The sequence below is a fragment of the Astatotilapia calliptera genome, chromosome 18, assembly GCF_900246225.1.
Source record: "Astatotilapia calliptera chromosome 18, fAstCal1.2, whole genome shotgun sequence".
Taxonomy (NCBI): domain Eukaryota; kingdom Metazoa; phylum Chordata; class Actinopteri; order Cichliformes; family Cichlidae; genus Astatotilapia; species Astatotilapia calliptera.
In genome coordinates, this window is record NC_039319.1 from 16,035,750 (window position 1) to 16,052,017 (window position 16,268).

The 16,268-nt window shown below is 44.5% G+C and overlaps 3 protein-coding genes across 5 annotated transcripts in view; 1 reads left to right on the plus strand and 2 right to left on the minus strand.

Annotated features, from left to right (window-relative positions):
• Window positions 1-420: 420 nt before the first annotated feature.
• Window positions 421-6,858, minus strand: mcm4 (minichromosome maintenance complex component 4). 2 transcript variants are annotated; one of them, XM_026150678.1, is made up of 17 exons: window positions 6,775-6,858; window positions 5,950-6,018; window positions 5,696-5,854; window positions 5,448-5,611; window positions 5,263-5,364; window positions 5,075-5,170; window positions 4,808-4,903; window positions 4,170-4,308; window positions 3,858-4,078; window positions 3,619-3,739; window positions 3,095-3,354; window positions 2,493-2,858; window positions 2,272-2,399; window positions 1,972-2,179; window positions 1,644-1,872; window positions 1,256-1,389; window positions 421-973 (listed from the first exon to the last, which is right to left on the minus strand). In XM_026150678.1, exons 2-17 carry the CDS (start codon window positions 6,011-6,013, stop codon window positions 878-880), a joined length of 2,583 nt encoding a protein of 860 aa, XP_026006463.1. In that variant the 5' UTR covers window positions 6,014-6,018; window positions 6,775-6,858; the 3' UTR covers window positions 421-877. The 2 variants fall into 2 exon arrangements, with proteins under 2 accessions (XP_026006463.1, XP_026006464.1); XM_026150679.1 differs by having other exon boundaries at window positions 5,950-6,015; window positions 6,775-6,857.
• Window positions 6,859-12,857: 5,999 nt separating this feature from the next.
• On the plus strand, window positions 12,858-14,328 carry cebpd (CCAAT enhancer binding protein delta). The gene has a single exon (XM_026150503.1). The coding sequence runs from the start codon at window positions 13,115-13,117 to the stop codon at window positions 13,994-13,996; it is 882 nt and encodes a 293-aa protein (XP_026006288.1). The 5' UTR covers window positions 12,858-13,114; the 3' UTR covers window positions 13,997-14,328.
• An 86-nt stretch (window positions 14,329-14,414) lies between these two features.
• spidr (scaffold protein involved in DNA repair) overlaps window positions 14,415-16,268 on the minus strand; it is a 43,144-nt gene continuing 41,290 nt past the window's right edge. Inside the window, exons 19-20 of one of the 2 annotated variants that reach the window (XM_026150497.1) lie at window positions 15,386-15,442; window positions 14,415-14,918 (exon numbers count right to left, since the gene is read on the minus strand). In XM_026150497.1, the coding sequence (XP_026006282.1) occupies window positions 14,799-14,918; window positions 15,386-15,442 (177 nt within the window). In that variant the 3' untranslated portion in view covers window positions 14,415-14,798. The remainder of the gene's footprint in view (window positions 14,919-15,385; window positions 15,443-16,268) is intronic. The other variant, XM_026150498.1, reaches the window with a different exon arrangement.

The window sequence follows — 16,268 nt, forward strand, 5'->3', positions numbered from 1 at the left end:
CGAGGATTTTCCCACACAGCCATCTGTAGAGTGTACAGAGAACGGTCCAGAAGAGAAAACATGCAGTTCTCTGGGTAAAAATACCTTGTTGATACCAGAGGAGACAGCTTTGAACTAATAGGAAGGCAACAATAACTTACATGATCACTCCTTACAACTGAGGTATGCAGAAGAGCATCTCCAGACCCATGGGCTATAGCAGAAGACCACATCAGGTACAATAATCATTAATCACTGGCTCACCTGCACATCAGAAGCATATTTGGCCAGGATACTGGAAACTGGAACAAATCTCAGTCCATTTACTACCAAGATTTACCCAGTAAAGTCAGCAGTAGGCTCTTCCGCATAGATGATACAGCTAGCAAACAACTTAACATAGAGAAACTGGTGAAATATGCAGGTCAGAAATAAGAAACCTTTAGTGAACATCATTTTATTTATTCTCTATAAACAAATAGTCAACATGAGCTACTCAATCCAAAAGAAAAAACACAAAATAAGTTCAAGCTTGCTTTAACAGTTTCTTGAAGACAAAGTCTGCGATTATAATGTACAAGTTATCCAAAGAGCTTTTTAATCACAGCACAAAACAAGTTAACAAAGAAAATAAGTACTTTCAAATATGAGCTCTTTAAGTCAACACTGGATGCAGTTTTTACACATTCCTATAAAAACTGCAACAGGAAACCAGCGTTTAATGAGTCATTGGGTCCTTCTGAATCACCAATCTGGGGTGCTATAAACATCTAATACACCCAGATATTCAGCACATGCTGGTTCGGTTAAACAAATACGTTTTTTTACAGCACGAGTAAAGAAGTCGACATGGGATAGGATTTAAAATTAAGGACTGTACATAATTGCAGGGTGTGCCTCAAGCAAGGAGACGAACAGTCTTTCCAGTGACTGTCAAGTAATCCTCGTCAGCCAGAGCTCGCAACGCCTCGTCGAACAGCTCCTTAGTAATCGCCTGCAAACGGGGCAAGACAGGAGGAAGCCATTAGAGAGGAAGTGATGCAAAAGTGCAGCAAATACTCAGAGAGTGCAAACGTGTCGACGGCTACTCTGGCTGAATTTTGTGATATTTCAGAGGATACGGAGAAATGTTAGAGCTTAGCTTTTGTTCAGTCTAATGAGGAACGAGTGCCATGCTACAGCCATAGCGATCGCCATCTGAAGAGCTGAAATCAAACTGATATTTGAGCTTTGACTTCATGCTGGCTTAATAAAAATAAAGATTTAAAAGACTCACAGTTTCAGACTGTCCTCTGAGGTCATCGAGCAGCTGCTGGTATTTCATGGCTGGCGTCTTCCCTTTGGCCTGGATCAGCTTCTTCAGGGCCTGGGTTACCTCCTCCTTGCGCTTGCGTGCTGTGGCGCTCATGCCTGTAATCAAGCAAAGAACAATGCATTGAAATGCAACTGCAGGACTGAACCTAGAGGTTATTTGCATAATTAATCTGGGGTTAAAAAGTTGTCCTATAAAGAGGCCGGAAAAGCCCAAGTGGCACCTTCACAATGGAGAAAATGGAACTAGTATTTCAAAGCAAGGCCATTGTAAAATGAGCCTGACCCTCATAAAGTGCATCTTTAATTTCTCATGTCAGCACCTTTAGAAATACATTCACTGTCTTCCGTACCTGTTGTCAGAATAGAGATGTCTACAAATCCTGTTCTAGGATCTGTGGCCGACTGTTTCAAGGCCTCTCGGTGCAGCCGCTTGGCCTCCTCCACGTCAATGGTCTCCACTTTCTCGGAGAAGCGTACCTTGGCGTGGGCCTCTGCCAAGCGGATCAGGGACTCCAGCTGTCTGGGGTAGGCGGACACCATCCCACGGCCGCTGCCTATCTTTCTCATGTCAACATAGGCCTGCGGATGAACGTAAACAAGGTCAGCTACATAGAACTCTAAGAATCGACTAAAATGTTTGCTAAAAGGGTTAAATTAAGCCACAGAGTTTCCACAGACCTCAATGAGGGCCTGGCTGGCTTCTTCGCTCAGTCTTGGGTTGATGTACGTTCGCGCGTACGCGATGTAGTCCTTCAGCACGGCCATGTCCAGGAACTCTTCCTCCATCTGCTCCTCGGTCTGGTAGTAGAGAGACACCAGGTGGTGAGCCAGCCTGCGGTCGTAAGCCTCATCCTGGGGATCCAGCATCAGGAAAATGAGGTCGAATCTGACGGCGCAACAAACACAAAGTTACGTTTAGTTTGCAACACAGCAACATGTGGATCGGTGCATCGGGAGTTTCAATGCAGTGATGTTCACCTGGACAGGAGAGTGTGAGGCAGCTGGATGTTCTCGATTGTGGTCTTTTTGGGGTTCCACTGGGATTCCACTGGGTTGGCAGCAGCCAGCACGGCGGTGCGGGCGTTCAGCTGGCAGATGATTCCAGCCTGAGGGCACGAAAACACAAACGCCGTGAGACCGAAAGCTCCTTCCGTTTGCGTACTTCCAAACGATTACGTATTAAATGTGGTGACATATACCTTTGCAATGGAGAGGGTCTGCTGCTCCATGACCTCGTGCAGCACGGAGCGCGTGTTGTCGCTCATCTTGTCGAACTCGTCGATGCAGCAGATGCCGTTGTCGCTCAGGACCAGCGCGCCGGTCTGCAGCACCAGCTGCCTGGTCTCTGGGTCCTTCATCACATAGGCGGTCAGACCCACAGCGCTGGAGCCCTTTCCTGACGTGTACTGGCCGCGGGGCACCAGGTTGTAGACGTACTGCAGCAGCTGGGACTTGCTGGTGCCGGGGTCTCCGCAAAGCAGGATGTTCACCTCGGCACGGAAGTTCCCGCGGCCGGTCTGACTGAAGTCCTTTCGAGTGCCCCCAAACAGCTGGAGCAAGATGCCCTGGTACCAGGAGACGGAGAAAGAGACACAATCGAATCACAACTTTAATCTAAATTCATCTTCAACCAAAACTTTTATTAGGGCATTTCTGCATTTCACCTCTGCTTAAAATGTTCTTTTTTTAAAAGCTGCAGCAGAGTGACCGATATGCAGGAAAGAGGGCGTGGCTGTTGTGGGCCTTTTTGGCTATGTGATAGCCAAGTGTTTCCACCTTAACAAGTAGCCTTTGGTCTTACCTTTTTGATGTCTTCATGTTCGTAGATGCTCGGTGCAAGGGCAGAGGAGAGGCGTTCGTAGACGTCCGGCTTGGCTGCGAGCTCCTTCAGGGTCTGCACGCGGTCTTCGGTGAAGAGCTTCTGCTCGGCCTCTTCGTCCAAACCGTGCAGGCGCTTTTCGTCTGTCTTGCGGAAGTGGATGGCATCTATGTGAGTCTTGTAAACCGACTTCACGTTGCTCTGGCGTGGGTTAACGCGCATTGGGACGGCTCTGTAGATACCTGCACAGATGACAAAGGCTGTTAGTGATCCGACCACAACGTGACCTTCAACGACCACCTTGCAAATTTTTTTTTTAAAAAATGCTTTAATTTCATGCCAAACACTTTAAATCCACCTGATGACTTTCTGCAGCCAGGAGCTGCCCCCTGCTGGTCATTAGAAATATTGCAGCTCAGCTCTTGCTTCCATTTTCAGCCCCATCTTTTACTCTTCATACAGGTCATCATGAAATTAATATTATCAAGATATTAAAGAAATCTCACCAGTGATGTTCACCCTGTCTCCTGGCTGCACTTTGTCAACTAGATCGTTGTGAGCGTAAACGATAGTCGTGTGAGGCGTCTGACCGGCCGGCATGTCTTCGGGAGATTCCTGAATTTTTATCTGTTGCGAAAGGAAGAACGGTAAACAAACAGTCGCCATGACCTCCGCAGCAACACATCGGCGATTACCATCCGTGTATTCTGAGATAAGGTGTCGCTGACTATGAGCAAACTCTCACCATCTGTTTGTCTGAGAAGACAGAGCGATTGTGAATCAACGCCAGGCTGTGGGTGGTGTTGCAGTGGCGACACACAGCCGGCTCGGCGATGCGCCCGCGATCCACCTCCACGCGGGTGCTGTAGGCGCACACCTGGCACTGGAAGAACGCCTCCTGCATCTCAGGGATGAGCTGCGAGGTGCGGATCACCATGCCGCTGATGGTGATCAGCTGATCGATGTCTGTGGAAGAAACACAGAAGTTGACACCTCACTGTTTACAAAAAACAGAAGACAACATGGGTCCCGTAACACGTGTGACGTCAGTTCAAACCTTCTGGGTTCAGGCTTCTCATGCTTTTGGTTTTCACGGCGTTGTAGGGGCGTACTTGGATCTGATACTCAAGGAAAGAGTCGGGGAAACGCTCGAAGAAAAGCTCGTTGACCGCCATGTCAAAAGTTGGGATGACTTCCTGAAAACGACATAGTTAACTCCATTAATACGCAGCCAAATTCCACAGAATTTCTTCCACGGAAACAGGGAACGATTTAATCTTTAACAGAGTGCAGATGCCAGTGGTCCTGTGGATAAAGTGACTAATAATATTATAGATGGATATAACAATAAAAATGTAAATAAACCCCTCATAGAACAAAAAGTAAAATTTGCTTCTGTATTTGTCTTTGGATTCATTCACCTATCCATTTGTTTTCTATATAACCTTGTTTGCGTCACATTACACATCACTTCTCCCTTTGCATTTGCATCCACTTATTTTAGTTTTATTTATTCAAGACATCACCGTATGGCATTACTTCATTATAAAAATCAGAAGGCCGCCATTTCACTCATCAGGGGCTCAAGGTTTCATCCTCTGTTTAATCCGTACTCACGAATACACCTAATGACGTAATAAAAACAACAGCAATGAAAAAAAATAAACAAATGATGGCAGATGAAGCGAGCTTTACCTGTGGGTAGCAGGTGAGCTGTCTGTAAAGTTCTGCATCAAAGGACTGCACGTGGCGGCAGTTCACGTTCATCACAGGATCGCCGACGACGCTGATCTGTGGGACGAGAGGAGAAACATTGATATTACGTCTTTGAATGCAATCCCGCGCAACCGCCTCCTCCTGTATTGTCTCATTTCTTGGCTGTTGTTCATCATTCAGAAACACCATCGTGCAGTGCGAGTCTGACTTAAAAACGTTTGGAGCAGCAAACAATAAAAATTGCACCTCCTCCAGCTTCTGCATGTATAACGGCTCGTTCAGGTCCAGACCAGCGTTCTCATCTTCAGTGGAGGTCGGGTCAACAAACCTCTGGAGAAACCTCTGGAAGCAGCGAAACGCAAAGCATGCCGATGTTAACTCATGGACTCCCTACAGGACATTTATTATGGGATCTAGCTGACTCGGCTTCATACCTGAAACTTTTCCTTGCAGGTGCCGACATTCACATCAGTCCCCCAGATCACCAGCCTCTGCCCGGCGTTCGACTCGCTGGCCACGGCGCCATCTGCGCTCGGCTGAGAGAAGATAGCGAATAGTTAACTTCTGAGGGTTCAGGCTTCATGTGAGCTCAATACATGACAAACACAAGGTTACTGACCGGCTCAGAGTGAAGATCAACTTGGGGAGCCTTCCTGACTGATCCCAGATCAGGACGCTGCCTGGCTGGTGTGCCCCGCACTCCGCTCCGTGGGGTTCCCTCAATCCTGGAGCTGGGAGTCCCGTACATCAAGGGGGAGCTCATGTCCACCTCGTTAGGAGGCACTGTTAAAAGGAGGCAGATTTATAAAACAATTTAAGAATCCAAACTTGAGTCCACAAGACCACAACAACTCAAACATGTCATACCTGAAGGTCGGGGGCTGGAGAGCAGAGACGTGTCCTGGGGTGCTGCAGGACTGAGAATGTCCGTGGCTGGGGAGGTGGGCATCGGCATCAGGTCCCCGGTGGAGGAGTCCTGACCTCTGCGCCGCTGAGAGGGAGGCGAGGTGGGGTCCTCACTGCTGGCTAAAATCGCACAGACACGAAGAAAAGTAGGCAACGGTCATCATACAATCACAGGAGGTCCATATGCAAAAGGATGGAGCAGGTGGGGAACTTACGTGTAGGTGGATTGGTGTTCCTTCCACGCTTACGGCCACCAGGGGTTGAAGCTGGAGAAGACATTGCTGCTGGGAAATCAACAAAAGGTGACACTCAGTAACAGAAATGTAATAACACTTACATACTGTCGCTCTGGCTGTAGGACATCACTGATGGCTTCAAGTTTGACTGAGCATTTAGAAAACTGACATTCACATATGTGGCTGGCTGAAAAACTTTAACTATTTCCTTTTTGTTTTATTAGATCTTTTTTCAGTTTTGTGGAGAAAATGACATGAGATGGATATAAACTGAGCAGCCTGCCTTTCGCTGCCTCGTTAACAGCCCGGTTACATTTACATGCAATGAGGTAATATTTGATGTAGCACAAATAACCTTGTGTAACAATTAGTCCAAGGTTGGGGCATGAAACAAACCAACTGTTTTTCCTTACATTTGGTACTTGGATCTATGTTATGAATGCGTGCTTGAATCGCTTCCAGATATCAGTCAAACAGCACGAAAAGTTCACTTAACTATACAAACAACACTTCCGGCGCGCTGATGTGCTACACTGCGTGTCTTTTTTAGATGTTTTGAAGTGTCTTATTTTCACTAAAGCACTAACTGCATTAAAACCTCGACCTCCATTTGACATGTGGCTGCAGAGCACACAATAAGCTGATCCTCGACTGCGACGATTTAACATTAAACGTCAGCGTAAAACAACAAAACACCTTCGTGCACGTTTAAGTCAACCTGATTAACGTGTCACGCTTTCACGAAACCACCAAAACTACAGATGTAATAAGCTAAAAAATATCATTATATACGTCTCTTCTTACCTCTTCTTGTGTATACGTCCGAGCGGAGAAGATGTGGCGCGAAACTGCGGGTGACGTTATTTTCGCGGGGAACTTTGGGCCAATGAGAGGCTGGGATTGACTTTCTTTTCTTTCCGGTCGATCCCTTCACCGAAAAAGGGGGGTTCTTGTTCAGCGTTTACTTATCCGGCTTCAGTTTAGCATCTTGTAGACTCAATAAACAAACAGATTAAATAGGAAATAAATAAATAAATTTACTTTTAATTTTTGATATGTCAAATACGATCTGCGTTTCCTGTGCGCTCATGTGCTCCATCAAACCCTCAATCGATTTGGTTTGGCCCAGCAGTAAGAGACTTTTTTTTTGCCCCTGCCCTAATCTTTATTGTAACGATGCAAACGACACGCAAGTGTGAAACCGCCTCCCAAATACTAAATGACAGCAAATCCGTGACAGGCTACGGATGTAAAGATGTAACATTTGAATTAATACAACAGCAGAAGCTAACCGGGAAGTACTATTCACCCTCTTTTCCTACTCTACATGTAGGATGTATGTTCACCCGGTTATGTTACAGCGGTGGTTGTAGTGGTTTCACTACAGGTAGAGGTACTCATGTATGCCAGTGGGTGAGAAGAAACAGCTCTCAGTATGATGAGGTCCAGCGCATCCCATATTTCTGTGTTCACAGTAATGCACAGAAGTTTGTGTACACTCATTGTGGCCATGACTGTCATGATGATTTGGGGGTTTTATTGATTTCTTTAACTGATTTTTTTCCCCGTGTGTTGAATGATTGTACAGCACAACTCTTTAATGGCTCCACATGCAGTCACTTAAATCTTTTTATAACTGGTGCTGAAGGTTCTGCAGTGTCTTTTGACTCAACAAGGAAAGGGCGTATTAATTTCCCATTGTCGATTATGATCGACTATAAGTAGTTCATCTCTCCCAGCATTAAATTGATTTATTTAACAGCACTCATTGGATTGACCAATACTCAGAACAATAGGAAAGTCCAAGGAACTCAGTGAAAATCCAAGAATGAGATTTGCAGATTTCCACAAGTTGTGAAGGCTTATTGGAGCCATTTCCAAACAACTGCAGATTCCAGGGTCATCAGTTCAAACTATTGTAAATAAGTATGTGTTATTCAGATGTGTCAGTTCACCAAGGTCTAGAAGAAAACCCTTAATTGTCACCCCCAGATTACAGGAAATTGGTTAAGATTTTCAGGAACAACCCAGAAACCACTAAACGTCAAGCCTGCCAGCATTACTGCCCACAGTGAAGAGATTTTTACATCAGCATCAGAGACAATGCTGACCAACAGAGAATCATTGATGGCTACCAAAAGCATCTGGGTGAGATGCAACTTGACATTTGACCAAATATTAGTAGGGCTGTATAGTATATCTGAGTCTGTATATATACATTGGACCCTGGAAAATGAACAACTCAGAAATCATTAAAAAACTCAAATTCACCATGACATCAATGCCCATGATGAGCATGTGCAAACTTCTGACCACAGTTGAGACTCGTGGATGTAGAGAAGGAGGAAATGCAGAGGTTCGGCGTGACAGAGGAAGATGCTAGGGACAGGGGGAGATGGAGGCTGATGATTCACCGTGGTGACCCCTAAAGGGAGCAGCAAAAAAAAGAGAAGCCTAAAAATAATTTGAATAATTTTACATGAGTTTAATACATTAAGTCATGTCATATAAAACCAACGACTACAAAGCATCTGCACTTTTTGAGCTGGTTAAGCAAGTTTATGGCTTTGATCATATTAGCACTCTCACCTGTATCCTCTCCATGAAGCACAGATTCAGATGCATTCACGTAGCTTTGATCTGCTTCACCCACAGTGAAACAGGTGGTGTACTCTGCACTGAATCAGCTCCACCCTGACCAAGGAGAGGCAGAACTCCATTCTTCAGAGACATGCCCCACCCTCTGGTTTGCACAACATGCAGCAAAATAACGACCCCAGAAACACCTCAAACTCTACGAGAAGTACTTGCACACTAAAGTGTAAAGTTGAGGATTTTGCTCCACAATCACCTGAACAAAACAAAGTTTCACTCACAATTTCAGAGCTTTGAACCCCACTCTTCCCCCTTTCAAAAGAATCCTGAACAGAGATATTTGAAAAGTAAGAGGACCAAATGTTTGTCCAACTTCAAGAATGACTTTGCCACCTACAATACTATGTAAACCTCTCAAGTCATCTCTTTTTTTCCCCTCCAAGGATCCAAACATGTGGTCTGGAGCAGCATTTCTCCAGGCTTTCTGGAAGTCAGCGAAGGTTTTTCTTTGTATTTGGGCTACTTTTTCACTTATTCTCAGTAATCCCAGGTTTGAGGTTCACCTCATTTTGAGTCAAGTTATCGTACATCATGACCACAGTTTGCTCATTGGAGATGCCATTCCTGTGGACAGTCTGGTAGGGATGGTAAGCACTGGTCGGCGCCTGTAGTTGTACCAGCTGTTTGAGTTGGCCACTGCTTTGCGGTGCCTTCCTCCTGGGTGGGAAACCCATTAACAAGCCCAAAAGTAAGACAGAGCAGAATAGGACAGACCAACACATCTCCTTGCCTTCTGTGGTATTCGTTTTCTAAAACAACACAGGTGGCTCTGGCTCAGGTGGTAGAATGGGTCATTTACCTCTCGGAAGGCTGGTAAATCAATCCCTGCCTTCTCCATCCTGCAGATACTGAACCTCAAGCTGCCCCCAACAACATTCACATTTTCCAACATTCACAAACACACTCACACTGGGTGTGTTTGTGAATGTTGGAAAGTGCTCATGTATAGATAAAAGGGCTGTATGAATGTGGGTGTGGTTGGGTGAATGCGAGTTGCAATTGAAAATGTTTTGATCGCTCAACTGAGTAGGAAGGTGCTATAAAACTACCACCCCATTTATCATTTAAGTCCAGTCTTTGTACCTGAACATTTTCAGAGGAATGCTTTTTGTTTGTTTGTCTGTTAAGCGTCTTCACACTGATCTATGAATCATTCATGCGTGGAAAAAAAACCCTAATTCAAGAGATGAATGAGTGTCGTGCCTACATATAACAGACAACTTAGTAAAGATTAAATTTTCATTTGTATCTTTAAGCACTTTGTTAAAAGTAGCTTGTCTAATTTCTTCCCATTTGTTTGAATTAATCTATGAAAAATAACATAGCTTGACAATGTGATTCATAAAGAACTATAAGCTGAAAGCCCTGCGGTGTGCAATGCGTCCTTCAAAAAATCTGAGGAAACTGGATGAGTGGAGGACAAAAGAAGAAATGGAAGGCCTAAGGAATATCTATATCAGGTGAAGAGTTTCTCAAAGTTAAGTCCTGAAATAGAGAAAAAGACCTAACACAGGACCTGAGAGATCCAGCTCTTCAGTTGATCCATCTACTGTTCACTGATGGCTCGTCAGAAGCTTTCTCAGAAGCCATTCTTGAGGAAGGGAAACGGGGAGAAAAGGCTGAGGTATGCCAAAATACACAAGAACTGGACTGAAAATCAGAGGCGACGGGTTGTTCAAGTAGATGCAGCAAATATTAGCAAATATTAAAGATTTGTTTCAAATCATCAGTAGAGGTCAGCAGAGAGCTACAAGACTGAGTCTCTGCAGTTATCTGTAAAACACAGTGGAGGCTCTTTCAGTCAGTGGTGTTGGAAATCTTGTGAAAAGTGACAGAATTATCAACGTAGAAAATTTCTGTCAGATTTTGATCCACCATACAACAACATCTGGCAAGCACCTGATTAGCAACGGCTTGATTTTCATCATTACCCTAATGATCCCAAACACACTCCCAATGCAGTAAAAACATAGCTCACAGACAAACACACAAGGAAACACTATCAGTCATGGACTGGCCTTCCCAGAACCTGGACCTCAACATCATTGAAGCAGTGTGGGATCATCTCAACAGAGGACAGAACAGAAGTCAGCCAACATCCAAAGAAGAGCTTTGAATGTCCTCCAGGAAGCCTGGAGAACTATACCCGAAAGCCAACCAAGAGAGTTCAGCTGTGTTGAGGAATAAAGGTGGTGATACTAAATGTCGACTTTCAAGCCTGTTAGAATTGTACAAACTTTGTTTTTTCTTATATGCTGTATTCCATTTATGCTTGCACGTTTCTGTAAAGTACCACAAGTGTGATTTCCCATTTTCCTAGCAAACTATGAAGAAGTGAGGAGAGACTCAATACTTTTTCACAATTCCTGTTAAATCCAGAATCTAATTTAAAATCCCTCTCCTCACATACATCCTCTTTAAGAATCAGAGCCCATCTTATCTTAGAGATCTCATGGTACTGAATCACCAATAGAGCTCTTTGTTCTCACGCTGCTGGCTCACTTGTTCCTAGGATATTCAAAAGTAGAATGGGAGGCAGAGCCTTCCGGTTTCAGGCCCCTCTTCTATGGAAGAGGGGCCAAAATCCCAGTTTGGATTTGGCCTCTCTGCTTTTAAGATTAGGCTTACAAATTTTCTTTGATAAAGCATATAGTTAGGGCTGGATCAAGTGATCCCGAATCCTCCCTTAGTTATGTTGTAATGGGTTTAGACCACTGGGAGCTTCCCATAATGCACTGAATATTCCTTCGTCACTCACCTTTTTCACTCACTATGTGTTTACACACTACTCTGCATTTACTCATTAGTTATTATCAATCTCTGTCACTCTTCTACAGCATATCTTTTATCCTGTCTCCCTGCCGTTAAAAGGGAGTTTTTCCTTCCCACTGTTGCCAAGTGCTTGCTCATCAGATTACTTGTGTATTATTATGGGTTCTTTATCTTACAATATAAAGCACCATGAAAGCACTGTTTCTGGGACTAATAAGAGTGTGTGAGGGTGACAATAAGTGTTACTTAAAATATCTGCAGGTGCAAACGGTGACCAGCGTGTGGCACTGTTTCCATTTCAGAAAGGCCAATGAAAGAGGACAAATACTGCAAACTTCCGAAGCGAAAAACATTGGAACAATTCCCAGAAGTATCGCAGTAGATATTTGATTTATGGATAATATTCAAAATATATCTATATATGTAGAGACAGTTGAAAAAAAAAAAAAGCTTTAAAAGTTTCGGCACATCTAATTCGAGGCTTTCTCGTTCACTATAAGAGCTGAATGAGTGCTTTACAATGTAAAACTATTTGAAGCATGTTTAGCTCCAAACCAGCGCTGACTCTGAGAGCTGCTGGGAACTGGTTTGTGTCAGAAAGTTGACTCAACTTTTGAAAAGTGATTAGAGACGTGTGCTCCCCCTTGTAGTTTCAAATAATTGTTACATGAGTTGCCACACATCTTTATGATGTAACAGCATATAACTACTGCCACTGCAGATTGTGAATGAATGTCTGTAGGATAAATGGGTGTAAGGAAGGCAGCCTGTGGCCTTCGGTTTCTGCTGGTTTCCCCTCCTCTATAACACCTTTTGTTAACTTGATCCCAGAATCGAAACTTAATCGCAAATTAGAAATGACGTGATATAAAAACTGAACTATGAATCTGAACTATTATGAAAGTCTATTTAAAGCTAACTAGAGAAAAATAGGACTGTAAGATTGTTTGTTTCAGTGAAATTTCTCCCACTTTTACACTGTTATTACCTATTATTAAACTACCCAACATTATAAATAGTAGCTAAACTGAGCTTTACTATAAAAATAAAGCATCGATTAAGAATCCAATCATACATGATATTAATATTGATATTATGTATTGTTACTTTCATTAAATACTTTAATTACAGTGTCCGGGTACTTGCAGTATGTTTTAACATGCTATGGAGTATTTTTCTTGCTTCTTATACTTCAGTAATATTCTGAGCACTTCCTGCGCCACTTTTTATCTCTGCTGTGAAATGAGTGCTGGTCCCAAACAGCCAGAGCAGAGCCTTCACTATGTAAACAACTCTGCACCATTCATACATCATAGTAAGAAGTGGGTGGCACGAGCAGCACGCCCCTCGCTCCTCAAATGGGAAGTTACGGTGCACCACGTGACAGCCTTCTGGACTTGACTGGCTCGTGAAAGGGCGGCGTGTGTGACGTCAACTGGTGCAGACGATACAAAACACTGCGCGAAAGTAGAGCCGCTTCAGAGAAGTGACAAGAGGTGTGTTAGGGTTGAAAGGGACGGGAGCCTGACAGTCAGCACCCAGGGATAAAAAGCCAAAAAGTTTTTTAATATCGCAAAAAGGGAGAAAAGCGCCTGCGCAGAAAGAGAAGCCGCAGCAGGATTATCGCGCTGCAGAGCTGTCACACCTGAGGGGTATCTCTATAAGAAAAAAGTTTATTTTCTCTCTAAAACCCACGTGGGACAAGTCAGCAGGGTTCATGTGTGACATATACAGCCTGGACTCGCACTGCGTGTCTCCACAATGCAACATGAGCTGGTCCATGGAGCCTGCTAACTTCTACGACAGCACCAAGCTGGGGGGTCCGCAGCAGGGGGTCTGCAAGCCGGGCAACAGGAGTGACGGCCCGGCGGAGGACGGCACCATGGTGGAGCTGAGCACCACCCCCGCCATGTACGACGACGAAAGCGCCATCGACTTCAGCCAGTACATCGAGTCCATGACAACCGTGCCAAACTTGGAGCTGTGCAACGATGAGCTCTTCCTCGACCTGTTCAACACCGTCAAGCAGGAGAAGGCGGATTTCCACAACATGCAAAGCTCCGGTCTGCCCGGTGGCATGCAGCAGCTGTCAAACGCCTACACAGCAGAGAGGAAGACGGACGGCGCGCTGGGGAAGAGCGCCTTCAGCGCACCCATCAAGCAAGAGTCCGATTGGAGTGACAGCGACATGTCTTCATCCCTGCCTTCCCAGATCGAGACCTGCGCGCAGACCTCCGTCAGCCTCCCCACGGGGCAACCGACCCCGCCGACCACCCCGGAGCCAGTCTCCGCCGTCAGCTCGGCCAAATCCTCGCCGCGTAAGCTGGGCAGGGAAAGGGGGAAGAAGGCGGTGGACAGGTTCAGCTTGGAGTACCGACAGAGGCGAGAGAGGAATAACATTGCAGTGAGGAAAAGCAGGGACAAAGCCAAAAGGCGCAACATGGAGATGCAGCAGAAGCTGATTGAACTGAGCGCCGAGAACGACAGGCTTCACAAAACCATCGAGCAGCTAACTAGAGAACTCACCGGCCTCAGAGAGTTCTTCAAGCAGATGCCCAGCTCCAGCTTTGCGGGCTCCACGAGTGCAGAGAGCCGGTGACAAATTCTCGAACTGCTTTGAACTGAACTTTCAAGAGACATACCTCAACAGACACTTGTTTTTTGTTTTTCTTACCATCTGTACCAGATGTATTAAGCTTACCATAATGGCACTGGAAAATATGATGCTGCCATATTTTTGTGGGATTTTTCCCCTGTATTAAATTATTTTACCACTGCATTTATGTGTTGTTATACCTGATATGGTACCTTTTTTTTTATAATTCCAAACTTTCTATAAGAGCCAGAGCATGATCTTTTATATAGTTTGTATGAAACCTTGAAAAGTTTGTTTTTGTTATCTGTAATAAAAACATTGCTGGAAAAATTGCAGAACTGCCTGGTCTGTGGGTAATCTTTGTGTGTCATGATTTATGCTTGAGGAAACTGACACAAGAAGTGCAACAGGAAACAGAAAGTAAGGTCAGCAAAAATGAGCCTTTTATTGACACAAAGCGAGTTAATCTTAAACACAGAAAGGATGAAAAAGTTTTAAAAAAGACAACATTTAAACCCAGAAATCTGAAGTTAATGAACCCACGTGGGCTCCTTTTGACAGCCTGCATGCCACTGCTCTACCCTTGGGCTGTCAACCCCTGGCTGGTTAGATCACATATCATTAACACAAACAGGACCTTGTCTCTTCACAGCCTGTTCCCTTCAGCAGAGCCTCAAGCTGTCAGGGGGAGGCCTTCAGAGGGAGGGAGGAGGATAAACTGGCTCGGACCGAGGCCCAGCGTGCAGATCCTTGGAGCCAGCTGAAGCCTGAGGATTGATCTCATTAGTTCCTTGCCCTGACAGCCTCAGAGGCAGATTTCTTCCAGGCCCATCCACAGGGCAGGCTTCCTAGTGATGACTCGGACATAAACGGGGATGGGGCCCACCTCTTTTCCCAACACGGCCTCCACATCGTATCCTGGGAACTGAAACAGCGAGGTTAAATCACTTGGCAGTGTTAGAGCGTTCAGAAAGCAATCAACACTTAAAATAGCTCCCTCCTATATCTCCCATACATAAAAAAAAAAAAGTTTGACAGTAATATGCAAGCATCCTTAAGCCCCCTGACCTCTGCACTCTGGCTCAGCAGTAATTCTAGTGATCTAAGTCTGAAAGCGCACATTGCATTTGTATGTTAAAAATAGCTCCAACAGCACCAGTGGGTTCTTGAGGTTAGTAAAAGCCAAAAAATGATAATCAGGCCGGGAAAAAGAGTGTGTCAATATTTTGGAAACCAATTCCTTCAAACATATCAATGAACAGCACGTTTTTTGTTTTGTTTTTTTCACCTCAGCAGAGAAAACTTAATGCTGACTCATAACATATTGACAAAAGATCAATGCGCTCTTCAGATGAGCTCAGAGTTATGTAACAGCTTGATAAGCACACCTACCTCACCTCCTTCCACCTCTGCGGCATTCAGGATGGTCATGATCGTCCTCTGCTGCAGCTGATTTTTAAAAAAAAAAAAGAAGACGTGGACACAGTAATGACTTTTTAATCATCACCTCAGTGCAGTAAATCCAAAACCAATGCTGCACCAGGGAACTGTGCCCTCCGCTTAGTGACAGCTCTCAAGGGTTAATGTATCAGCCGTTCGATAAGAACAACTCTGATAACTTTATCAGTTTGGCTTGCTTAGCTTTCTGATTGCAAAGTCACACACCAGCCTTTCCACAATAAAATATCTTTATGCAGATGTGCTCAGCCTTTAACTGTGCAGAATGTGGTTTTTATCTTTATGAGTCTTGCTGTAAAAGAAGACCAAGGCAGCGCGGGATGATCCACTGTCCTCAAGGATGGACACCTGATCTATTTTAAATTCTGTTATTTAATTTTTTTTTTTTTTAAGTGTTGCTTAAATCAACAGCTCAGCACCTAAAACATCCATTCATTTATCTTCTTATCGCTGTCACACCTGTGTAGTCAATATGAGGCTAGGCTAGATTAACTTTTCACTTGTTTGTGCAGTGCAAATAGCTACCTGTCTCTGTCCAAAGGACCTTTCTGATTATATTTTGTGCACGTGTAGCTCAGTTTTTCTGTACTTTGAAGGTCCAGCTAAGGTTGGGCATTGCAAAGTAGCTTGGGCTACAAATGCTGCGGTTTGTGGCATGGTTCAGGAGACTAATTAAGACTTTATATCTGATGATCTGCTGTTCAGAGAATAAGAGAAGTCACTACGTGTGTCATTACGCAGACTTGGACAAAAAGTGACACCAATTTTCACATTAAAAAAAGTGTTTCTGCGATAAGTGGTCATAAATGTTTCTAAT